The sequence below is a fragment of the Lutjanus erythropterus genome, chromosome 6, assembly GCF_056507025.1.
Source record: "Lutjanus erythropterus isolate fLutEry1 chromosome 6, fLutEry1.hap2, whole genome shotgun sequence".
Taxonomy (NCBI): Eukaryota; Metazoa; Chordata; class Actinopteri; order Lutjaniformes; family Lutjanidae; genus Lutjanus; species Lutjanus erythropterus.
Window position 1 is genome coordinate 16,807,202 of NC_139322.1, and position 12,852 is coordinate 16,820,053.

General features: G+C 37.9%; 1 protein-coding gene across 1 annotated transcript; it reads right to left on the reverse strand.

Moving 5' to 3' along the window:
- Positions 1-1,022: 1,022 nt before the first annotated feature.
- Positions 1,023-2,825, reverse strand: bhlhe23 (basic helix-loop-helix family, member e23). The gene has a single exon (XM_084720906.1). It carries the CDS (start codon positions 2,396-2,398, stop codon positions 1,712-1,714), a length of 687 nt encoding a protein of 228 aa, XP_084577032.1. The 5' UTR covers positions 2,399-2,825; the 3' UTR covers positions 1,023-1,711.
- Between the last annotated feature and the right edge of the window lie 10,027 nt (positions 2,826-12,852).

Here is a 12,852-nt window from a genome sequence, read left to right on the forward strand (position 1 = left end):
TAAGTATATCAAGATATTTAAAAGCCATATCACTCATCCTCCTACGTGCTAACTTCCTCACCTTTAGTGTTAATTTTTAAGCCACAAAAACAGTATAAACACCATTTACTTATATCAAGCCAGGTGTTTTATTTACACTGAGAAAATCCTGAATTTAAACATAATTTTAACACAAAAGAGCAACAATATAAAACCAACATCAGGGTTGCAGCCATGACTAACAATAAGAACAAAAGTAGACCAAAAAAGTGTCACTTTTCAGGTAAAGGTGACACACAAATAACCAGACAAAGAAAACACATCACACTGATGTGTTTTCAGGAATGAACTAGTTCACTTCTTTTCTAAATCCACCCTCTCACAAGACAAAACCTGCAGAAAAGCAAACTGGCCCTGTAACGTTCACTGAATTAAGTCGAGCAGGGAGACAGGAGCTGAAATCGTGTTAATAGCTGTCCAGAGTATAAAGAGCCAGCCCGCCAAGGAAGCCTGCAATCACCCAAATACCCAGAGACAGGTCCTGGGCGCCCCGGGCGACTCTTGCGCCCTTCCCCTCAGCGCCACCGACCCTACATTCGTGCCAAACAGGCCCCACCAGCCCCTGTGAGCTCGTTTAGACCCACAGCTCTGCCTGTCAGGGACTTCTCATGCAAGAAAAGAAAGTTGCCAACTCATTTTAGGACGGGTGAGAAGTGGAAATCATTTTAGCAGCGTGAGAGAAGACTGTCAGTTTTTTTTTTTTAGTATTTGTCCACGGCCATAATTTCTTAATTTTTTTTTTTTTTTTTTACCTGCTTTTGTTTTTAAATCAAAGCCTTATTTTACGAAGTGGATTAGTTTTTAGTTTATCTTGAACTATACCTTCTAATGTCCACAACATTTTTAAAAGCAAATAGAGGTGTTTGAAATATTAATTTAAAATAAATTATCCAGCTTCATTCTAAGTTGTAATTTTAGTGTATATATGTTATTAAATGCGTTTTAAAGCTGTGAAATGTGTTGTTGAAATGAAGCAAACCGGGTCCAAGCATAGATATGTGTTTTTAATTATAAAGACATATAAACAATATATGAAATCCATGTTGCAACACAACCAAAAACGCTTCTTTCAATGTATAGGCTGTAGTAAGTTATATAACCATGAGTATAGCCGGGCTTGGAGCAAGTGATTTTTTTTCCACAGTTGTACAATACAATCATGTGAAGATGTGCAATAACTTAAATAAATAACAAAAACAAACTTGTCAACACATCGTTTCAGTAAATATATCAGCCAACATCACATTTTCCCTCACAGAGCATCAGCACAGTCAGTCAAGGGAAGTCCTTTCGTCATTATTAAAACTAAAAGTCGAGATCAGGTCGCTTTTCTTGGCATTTTCCACGTTTCATGTTGTTGAATGTTGCATAGATTACAAATAAGAGCTGATAACTTAAATAAAATATACCCAAACTCATAATTTGGCCTGCAGCGACAGAGTGACAGGGTTTTTAGATCTTATCAGAAGGCCTAAACAGTTTATTTTCTATGTTAAATCTGGATGAAACATTGCAGTATAATTACTTAACCATACTTTAAGATTATGCATCAGACTAAACTTGTTTTTATTTTCCACAGAATGAATTAAAAATAACTAGAGTGGGATAGAGAAGAGACCGACATGGGTGCAGTTTAAAGGTAAAAGTTCAGGAAAAGAGGAGTTAAATCAAATCAAGGCTTGTCGTTACAGTGTTTGAAGAGACTCGACGGTGTCCCGGAGTAAGTGCTGCACTTTTCGGCACAGGTGGCGAGTGCGGAGCCCGAGAACGGGTAGACGGCTGCAGCCTGTCCAAAGGGCGCCAGCGCGGTGGGGATGGGTGAAGTTATGGTCTGTCCCTGGTTCAGATACGCCACCAGCCGCCTCATCTCCTCCAGAGCCTGAGCCTGCATGAGGATGTAGTTCTTAGCCAGGAGGAGGGTGGCTATTTTGGAGAGTTTTCTCACCGAGGGGCTGTGGGCGTAGGGGATAACAGAGCGCAGGCCGTCCAGCGCGTCGTTCAGGTCGTGCATCCTCCTCCTCTCCCGGGCGTTGATGCTGAGCCGCAGGGACCGCTGCTCTTTGGACTTTTTAGCCAGGGGCCCCCCGGGCTTGTCGTCCCCAAACGATGACCCCCTCTTCCGGGACTCCAGCGAGTCGAAGCCGTCCTCGTCGTCGCTGGTGTGCTCCCCGCCGCTCTCGTTGGACTGCTTGGTCTGGCCGGAGAGGAAGTCGGTGGCCGGTGTGAGCGGGAAGCGGCCGGGACTTCCAGCACCGTGGCCAGCGCCGAACCCGAAGGCTGATTGGCCGTAGCGCTGCGTCAGGTCGAGGAGCGCGTCGTTGCTGATGGACTTGAGCAGGTTCTCTTCGCTGCCATTCATTTTCTCTTCCAGAGCAGATTGTGACCAGGAAAACTCTACTCTTCCCTCTTTTCTTTCCTCTCTATCCTATGTTTTTGTTTGGAAAAGCTGTACTCACGTAGTTCTTCTCTCCAAGAGTTGCTGTTTTCTAGGAGTTCCTCTCTTCTTTCTTTCCTCTGTCACTCTTCAAGAAGGAGGCTGTGAGTGTGAAGCTGAGCCTCTACATGCAGCATTCACCTCCTCTGTACTCTGCGCTCCCCCCTTGTTGCGCGCATAGCCCACGTTCAACAACACTTCTTCTTCTTCTCTATAATTGTGCTGCTCGCAGAGACAGGAGCGCTCCTCTGTGTGTGTATGTGTGCGTGTGTGTGTCCCCCTTCTTTCCTTTCCTCTCGTTTCCGCGTGTCTCGTGCCCTCCCTCGCCTTGGGCAGATTGTGGCTCGCGCTCTGCCCTGCGCGCAAGTTAGTAGGAGCACGAGGCCCGCCGGGATTATCCGGCCGTCCAATCAGGAGGGCGTTTTAATTAACTCGGGAAGAGAGCGAGGCTGCTCCCAATTTCAATCATAACGTGATAATTGCAGCGCAAAGTGACACGCATCCGCTACTGTATTGTTCACTATCGCATTATAACCTGTTTTAACAAAACACTCACTGTGACACAGTTAAACAAACTTGAAACTAGAGACATTTAATCGCTTTGAAATACACGGGCCACAGACAGAAGACCCATCAGCTCACTGCAAACCTATAGCAGAGAAGTAAGTGTACAAAAAGTGCTCACCTGTCTGAAGAAGATGTCTGTCTGCATCAGAAACACGTAGTGAGAGATGAGGAAGGGGAGCAGAGGGACACTGACAAGACATAAGGGGGCTGAGAGGCTTGAACATGTGACCTCCAGGTTCTTCTTTCATTCTGTTCCAGATCTAAATGATTGCTTTGGATCTGTGCATTTTTGGAAGGTGTTGAAGTAACTAATTACAACTACTCAAATTACTGTAATTTAGTAATTTTATGGGGTGGGTACTTGCACTTTTATTAGTGTTTTTTCAAGTCTATAATTTCAGTTATACTTACACTTACAATAAGTAAGCATTACACTATGTAATCTACGTAGTTACTTTTAAAATAATAGCTTAGTAGTGAGTACAATTTGAATTAATATACAGACCTATCCACTGCATTTTTGTAACCAATAAGTCCATCTGGTTGTAAAGGGGTCGATGAAAACCATGACATATGGATGAAAAATACTACTCACAGTAGCAGGTACAAGTTTGGAGATAATAATCTGGCAATATAATACATACTTTCATAGAGGAGTTAAATTCAATATAGTGCTATATATTGTGATACATAAGCAAGGTGATATATTGCTATTTTCATCTAATCTAACCACACATATTCTTCTAATCTAAACCTTCATAGTATGAAGAACACACCGCCATATGTAATAACATCCGAGTTTAAAAAGTTTCCATTTTTGTGCATCCAGGACAGTGAAGGTAGATGTATCACAACATCATGATACATGGTTTTTTAGAGTCAATACAATCTCACAAATCATAATATTGTGATACTGAAGTGTATCAATATTTTCTTACACTCCTAGTGACCAGAACAGTACAGGAGTTTGGAATAATTAATAATTGGAATAAAAAAACACCTTAAAATGAATGCCTGTTATTGATAATGCATTAAACATCAATGGTTAAAAATGTTTTTCAGAAGAAATCTTTGTTCTTTTAGTTATGTATTTTTAAACACAAGTAGTTTTACTTGTAGTTGAGTAAAATCTCAGTAATATAATAGAACATGTACTTGAGGACAGATTTTCAGTGCTATTTCGACCGCTGATTTTTAGTTGTCAACTGTCACAGTGACAGACGTCGTGGGTGTTGTAGGCTTAAACCCAAGAAAGAACATATTATGAGACATTTAAATAAACTTGAAAGAAGTGGCATATTTAATGGCTATAAATTGCTCAGATCACAGGCTGCAGGCCACTTAAAGCTGAGTGCAAACCTATTGCATTACCAGATATACAGTATATCCCAGGTGTATAAACAGTACTCACCTGTCTGAAGAAGACGTCTGTTTCCAACAAAAACACGTAGTGAGAGATCAGGAAGGGGAGCAGAGGGACACGGATGAGACATAAGGGCATCAAGAGGTCTGAACATGTGACCTCAAGGTTTTCTCATCAACTGTGAATGCTTTAGTGCTTTTATAGCCTTTGTTATTGGGCTTTTGTTGGTTTTGTGAATGCTCTTAGATTATATGAAATGACAAGAAAAGTAAGATACTGTGACAGGTATCTAAAATTAATTTTTGTTCTTATTTTATTTGCAAGTTTGTTTTTTGTTTTATGGGGTTTTGTGTATTGTTTTAGGGATTCTGTATGTGTGTGATTCTGTCCTGTTGTTTTTTATAACATCAGGGACCACATTGGAAATGAATGTTTACTCTTCTATATCAATATATAAAATCAATGGATCAATCAATCAAGTTCTTGTCTCTTTGCCTTTCTTTCTGAACCGGACTTTAGTGTTTGTTTTGGATCTGTCCGTTCATAAACAGCGGTGACAGTGGCAAACATCCTGGATGTTACAGGCTGTTTCAGTTGTGCAGCCTGCTTTGGACAGATCCCAGAGACAATAAGCTTATAGAGGAAGTCATTGACCTTGCACACTAGCAGAGTCAGCCTTGGCACTAAATGCACAGGGACAAGTTCCACTCAGTCACCTCTGAAGTTAATGTAGCATCTTACCCCGGCCAGTCAGTGATTAGTGAAAGACAAATAGCTTCAGTTTTGTCTGGTGTATTCAATGAGTCATATCCCATGAAAACTGTAAGCTGCTATTAATACATTTAAGACAATGTTCCTACAACTTATCTACAGCCAAACACAATGATGCCACAGGCGATAATATGTGTTAAGACGTCACTACTGAATACAACCCTGCAGTCATATCATAAGGATCGTGAATCAGTGCATGTTGTGCAAGAATCCAAATAAGACTAAAGAGACCAGAAATAGCACACATGTAGGCTACCATCATAACAAATCTCTCTTTTTGCAAATAAAAGGTCTCCTAAGGCTAAGAAACAGGTGTTTTAAGTATGAAAGTTAATTGTGAAGGTTAGGCTGCCACTCAGTGTCCAATACAAAGCATTACACTGTGATGAGGCTTCATGTGTGAACAGTTGAGGAAACTACTTTAAAACTGTAGTTTACCAAACTTTTGCTACTTAATGATGAAAATCAGTCAAACTACATCTTAATAATAATTACATATAATAAAATGTGGTTGAAAAAAATTTTCACACTAATAAATAAAACTCACAAAAGGACTGTCAATTTAATCAAAGCAAAAAACGAACAAATGGCAACAACAACAAAAACAGATAAAACTAGAAAAAGCAAATAGTAAAACCAGTAAGGGACCATCAGTAAAAATCAAAGCAAATAAAACATAAAACCAGTAATGGGAAGTCAATGAAAATCAAGAAAAACCAGGAAAGACTCTCCAATAAAAGTATATTTTAAGAAGAATTTAAAAAGATTTAAACAAAGTCAGTGATTCTGCTGACCTGATTTCCTCAGGAAGCTGGTTCCATAACTTTTAAGCTCTGACTGTGAATGGTCTGTCACCTCTAGTTTTAATCCACACCATCTTAGTTTAAAACATGGCTTATCAAACTAAAAATACTTTCAAAAAGTAATTCAATGACATCTAAATTCGGCGACAGCAAATTTTTCTGGAAGTCTGGAATCTGATATTGTTGCACAAAGCCTGCATAACCTCCCGCAGGCTCAGTGAGTGAAGTGTAGGTGTGTTTGATTCAGGGACGATCCTTTGGCAGTCTGAGGATGTGTTTTAAGGAGAGGATGAGGAGCAGTTACTGAGGTTAAATTAGGAAAATGAAATTCCATAGGACATTCATAGTTTAAAATTTCAAACATCTTGATCACAAACCATAGGTGACTTAATCACATAATATGTGACTGTTTTTAAATGACAGCTGTCATCATTGAACTGTGGCATTATGCCATATTGTGTGGAAAAAAACATGAGAATACTACACATACGTCATTTGTAACTAACTACCTAAACTACATAACCCAAACAAACTGAACTGAAAATACTAGTGAGAGTTGAATGTGGTGAAACTATGACTACTGCAGACTGTAAACTGATCACTGAACTAAATGTAGTTCAGCACTTCTCCACACTAGTGATCAGGTACTGCAGTCAACAGCTCGACTTCCTGTAGGCTCAGTGTTCTATATTCTGGTGCCCCCTTGTGGAGAAAGAGGCTCAGTGAATATTATAACCCAAATACCAGTTTGGTAGCACTGTTCACAATGTGATCTGTAGAGAATTTTGTAAAAACTTGGTTGTCATATCTGTAGCTGGATGCCTCAGCTCATTGTCATCACATCCTGGACAGCATGTCTCATGAGGCTCTGAGATTCATTACAAATCGTGTTTTTCTCACTCATCTTTGTCTATTATATTCAAAGTGAATTGGTCTGCTTTGTGTCCATGCTGCAGTAGTCATGGATGGGTATCGTTAGGATTTTATTGATACAGATATCGATGCTGTTGATCAATATAGTACGTATTGATACTCTTATTGATATGAATGTCCATAATTTGGTGCAAAAAATAAAGACATGAAAATATGTTAAAAGACTCACAGTTATTTTATTATTTCTTGTTTCCTGAGTTATTGCATTTAGCTGCTTTTCATTAAATTTAGTGGTGAGTCCACACTTGACTTTGCCCTGTCATGTAAGATTACATAAATACTGGTAGCAGGATTGTTTGTCCCAGAGCTTATGCACATTTCAGTGCTGACCAGTAGGGAACCATTGCAGTTTAGTATTGGTTCTCAATATCCATCCCTACTCATATGTTTTTATTTACAAAGCCAGCATTTTGTAATTGATTGTATCCAAAGTGCAAACTGAAACTGAAAGTGCAAACTTTTCTGCACCCACTGCATGGAACAATCTACAGAATGATCTTAAATTTCTTAGCATAGTAACCCTGAAAGATCTTAAAGCTATAGTGAAATCCACTGAGTCCAGGTTGTGTACGTGCAAATGTGATGAATTTCATTTAAATATATGTGTAAGCCTGTAATTTATGGATGAAGTTCTGTATTAATTCTTGGTCAGGTCTCCCTTGAAAAAGAGATCCCTGATCTCAATGGGACAAACCTTAAATAAAGGCTAAATGAAGAAACAAAACACAACGAAAAAAAGCAGGATTTTACGTCGTCACAACTTGCCTGGAAGCCATTCCTGGTTAATTAACTAGTTAATTTGTGTCAAAACCATGTCAGACATAAAGTGTTATTCAATTCATTCACATAATATGTCCAGAGGTAATTATGTAAATATCTCTGTGCCTTTTAGTCAGTGTAGGTCTATTTGTGATCACTGTTTTTCCTTGCTAATGTTAATCATATGTTTGACAGATGTTATTATCATTTTTTAGACTTTTCTCTTTTTCACAGTTCACTGCTGCACCTACTTGTCCCTCATATTCCCTTGAAAACCCACTAATAAAATAGTCATTATCAGACTTGAATGAAAACTGACACATACTACTAATTATATTTTAGCTCATAATGACTTAATTGTTTAGCTGTCATCATAATTGGGATTTAAAGTACTCATTGCCTGAATTGTCAGTCAGAGGCACTACCAAATCTCAATGTGATACATCAGCCCTGAACAGTGTATTGAGCTTAAAATCAGATTTACACACTATCAATGGTATTTTTTTATATGATAGATTATAATCATCACTAATGTGTGCATTGATACATGATTGATTTAAATACATTTTAAGGTATTTAATATGATTTCTTTGTGGTTGTTGTGCTCATCAGTGAATGAATACAGTATAGACAGCAGAAAAAAGCAAAGCAAAAGGAAAGAAACAAAGACAAACAAACAAAAACAAAGTGGGACAAATATCCAAGACAAAGCAATGCTAGATGAATGCACTCGTACAGGAGTGATCAATAAAAACAAAATGAAAAAAAAAAACAAAAAACAGGCAGATGAAAACAAAGGACTGAATTTATGCAACAAAAACTAGCTGAAACAGCCAACATGATGTTTGTGCCACTCGGTGTCTGATTCACTGTTAATCAGCAACAACTCACACTTATGAAGAAAATAATTTTTATTTCCATTCACAGATATTGATAGACTAATCATTACCTAAGGAGTCTCAGTTCAGTGTCTCCCAGACTGTTCTCTAATAACTCATCATTATCAACTAGTTCATAATTACCTGTGAACCAGCCACTGAGTGGCACAAACTAGTAATGACTCATTAATTAATAATTACTTAATCATTAGTTACTGTTATTGTGCCACCCCTCAAGTAAAATGATACAGACTCAGCAGGAGAGATTTGGCATTTGAGGAGGAATGAGGGGAGTGCCGTCCCACTTAATAACTAAAAGACCAAAATGTAACCATGTTAACCTGCCATCTTCCCTCTGGAAACAGAGAGAGTGCAGAGACAGAGGGGTTGTTTAGTTGAATAGTCAGCCTGACTTGTTGATTCTGTGTGTGACTGAGGTCTCTGTAAGTTAGAATCTGTGGCCCCGACCACTGCTCTGAAATATCAGTAGCCCAACTGTGCTGTGGATTGATAAATCCATAGCACTGTCCATGGTCCTGAAGTAGCAGAGTAGCAGTAGCCTTTTTCTGTGTTCAGCTCTCCTGTCAGTTTTGTCCTTTATAATATTCTCTAAGCTGTGGTGCACAAAGCACTGCAATCTCCTTCTAGTGCTACATGGAGGAATGGCAGAAATATATTTTTAAAATGAAAAAAAAAATCATTAAAAGACATATATTACTATTGAATACTACAAAACTTTGAACGAGCACAAAAATTGATAATTGAAATGTAGTTTAAAATATATTTTTGTCTTTCCTGTATTTGTTTTTCAATATCAAAGAGAAGTGCAGATCAGGAGGAGAATATTTCAAGCAGCCATATTAAAAATGAAGCAGACAGCAGTGAACCAAGCACAAGTGCTAGTGTGTACTTAAATGGACAGTTCACCCCAAAATCAAAAATACATTTCAGAGGTGCAGAGTTTCCTGTTGAAACTATTTCCTTTCTATTAGAAAGAAAATCATTCTGGTAGATTCTGCAGACAGAAAATAGTTCCTACATGAAACTGCTCACAACAAAGTCTGTGTATTATTTGGAGCAACTGGGCCATGATTTCCGGAATGAGACATTACTGTTGACTTTTTCAAATGTATTTTTGGTGCTTTTAGCAGCACAGACCTGGTGCCATCTAGTTCCATTATATTGGAGAGAAGGAAAACATCTCTATGGCTGATATCTCCAATACTAGGTGACTCTCACAAAACAGAATAGATAGATAAATATCACCACAGGCCAGAGGAAACACGTGTATTTTTGATTTTGGGGTGAGCTTTCCCTTTAAAGCTACTAAAGGGAGTTTTTAACTCATTATGAAACAGTCTCAGTTTTTTACTGATGCGTCTACAAGACCCACGCAAGTCAAAAAGACCATCTGTGAGAATACTGGCTGTTTCTATAGAGTTATTTTTAATGACTGCCAACTGGTCGGATTCTCCATAAAATCAAGTGAAACGAACTTGTGTTTACATTTTTCCAGACAAAATTGTAGCAAGTAGCCTGTTGGACAGATAAAAAGAAGCAGGAGTAGATTTTCATTCAGATCATTTCATTTTTTAAATTCTAAATTTTAAGTTCCTTGTAGCAGCTTTAAAAAGAGCCACTGAAGTGTCCACAGTATGATGGTGGCGTGTACACAATGAAAAAGGTTTGACAAACTTACCTACTGATTATACTGATTATATAAAAAGAAGTAGTTACTAAGTCATCGTTCATTACTTCACCATTACCATTACTAAACCTTTTTAATAATCATGAAGGTGAGGTCTGTTCTCCAGTAACTCATCTACTATATAGTCTTCAAATCAGAGTTCTTCAGGAACTACTCATTAATGATTCATTAATATTACTTTCTCAATCAATCCTTAGTAACTACTCACATTTGTGTGTACTGTAATGTAAAGTGTTACCACTACTCAAATGCCAAAGAACAAATATCACCCTTAACGACTAAGACTTAAAAAGGTGTAATTAAAAAAGACTTCAAAAGAACATAAAATGAGAACATGTGAAATTTATTTCATATTATTTGACACATATTTGACATGTATTTTGGTGTGTTAGTAATTGCAAAGACTTCATAAATAGATATAGACCTTTTCACAGCAGGCATTTTGATTTTGTTACTTACAATGTTGAGGAAGGCTTTTTTCTGAAAAGGTGTCACGGTAAATCACGACAGTGTGACACTGTGTCAACATGCACAATACCACAGAAGCAGTTAAATGAAATTCAGCCATTATTCATTTTGTTTTTGGCACCTGTGCGTGTCAAAATGTCTTCAGTGAAAAGGCCTGTCACTCCAACCAAAGACAAGTAGAGTAGAAAACAAAGGCATCAAGATGTTCTACAGACTGAAAAGGTGTTGGTTGAGCTAAGCTTTTTGCACATACCCTTTCTACAACACACACCCTCTGAACCCTGAGTCGCAACATCATACAAAATGTATAATATCTCCATCACACCAGTGTGGTGATCATACATTTTCATCTATGATATCCTGCTTGACTTGGATTTTAGAGCCATTTTTCAATCGTCAATCCTTCATTAAAACACACACACACACACACACACACACACACACACACACACACACACACACACACACACACACACACACACACACACACACACACACACACAAGAGTAAGCACTGAGGTGAAGAAGATAATGATTTTGAATGTTTCTAAAAATACAATATGCTTCAAAGTTTCACCTCATGCTGAGCGTTGCAACAGCCGTTCTCTTTGCAGCAAAGAAGAACTCACACACAGGGAACAAATAAAGACTCAGACTTGATTTTAAATATTTCTATTAAAAGCATTACAGAGAGAGAAATATGACAGAGAGCACAGAGTGCAATAGACCCTTTTTCACACCAGCCATACTGATCGGAAATACTAGGGTAAACACAGGTGTAAGCAATGGTACTAATTAAGGTCTCATTCCATTTACTGTAGCAGAGCCTTTCCAGTGAGCCAACATGCATAACAGCAACACCCTGACTCTGTTTGACCTGAATGGAACAGACCATTTCATGTCACAGTGACAAAATGTCAGAAAAAATATATTATTCTGATGCATTTCTTGTCATAGACTTACAAACATAGATGCTACACTGGATCACACATCAATATCGCCACCATATTGGACAGAGCAAGACTGGACCGTAAACAAATATATGTAAACAGAGGAGCTGCCGTATAGCTGGATAAAAAGAAAGCACCATTTACTTCTCTCAAATTATTTCAATGAGTCATTTTCATATTCAAGAGTTCGGGATCTATGTGGAGTGAGTTAGAAAAAACTCTTTTTTTCTACTCCATGTAGATCATAAACCCTTAAGTATAAAATGACTCGCTGAAGTCAATTGAAAACTGTAAATGTTATAGTGCATTTAATCTAGGAAAGCTCCCCTGTTAACATGTATTTGTGCCCAGAGCAGTTTTACCTGGTCTAATATGACACTGACATTGACATATGGCAGCAGGCCAAGCAGTCAATGTGGAGTCTACGTATATATGTTTATCTTTGTAATGACCTGACCTGCTGGCAGTTGGCTTTGTGTGTGTTCAATCAAGCCCAATAGATCATTGAATAGGTGCACCTGTAGGTTAGGCTAAGAGATGACTCATCATGAATGCTTCACTTTGCACTGAGAAAAGTCCAACATGCACTGAAACTTTTGTATTTTTGCACTCCATGAACTCTGTCACACTGTCTGTACAGTCCCATTAATGTATTTAACAGAAATATTTAGCCTAAAGATCAAGTTTCCGTATGTCATGGTTTGCATGGCCTGTTTATGCTTATTAGCTAGAAAAAATGAAAGGTTTTGATATTAAGGGCCTATTCAGTACATAATTAAGATTTTAAAAGTAGATTATATAGTGTAATTAATACTTAAGTACAAGTAAAATTACAGGCTTGGAAAAATACCCACCAAAATTACTGAATTACAGTAATCTGAGTAGTTGTAATTAGTTACTTCTAACAGTTCTTTCCACCATGTGATAATTCTCTCTTTTATACCCACAGTATAATTTTCAATACTTTGACCAGCAGATGGCAGAAAAGCCCATGAGTTGACAAATAAAACCCTTCAGTCACATAATGGATAACACACAATATGTATATACATATATCAGTCAATAAAAAGGATTCTGTATTACTTTAGGTAATTTTTTGTCATTTAGTTTTGTTCATCCATCCAGTGGATATCTTTTTTTTCTTTTTTCAAGATTCATTTTCATGCTAATTGTGACAAAA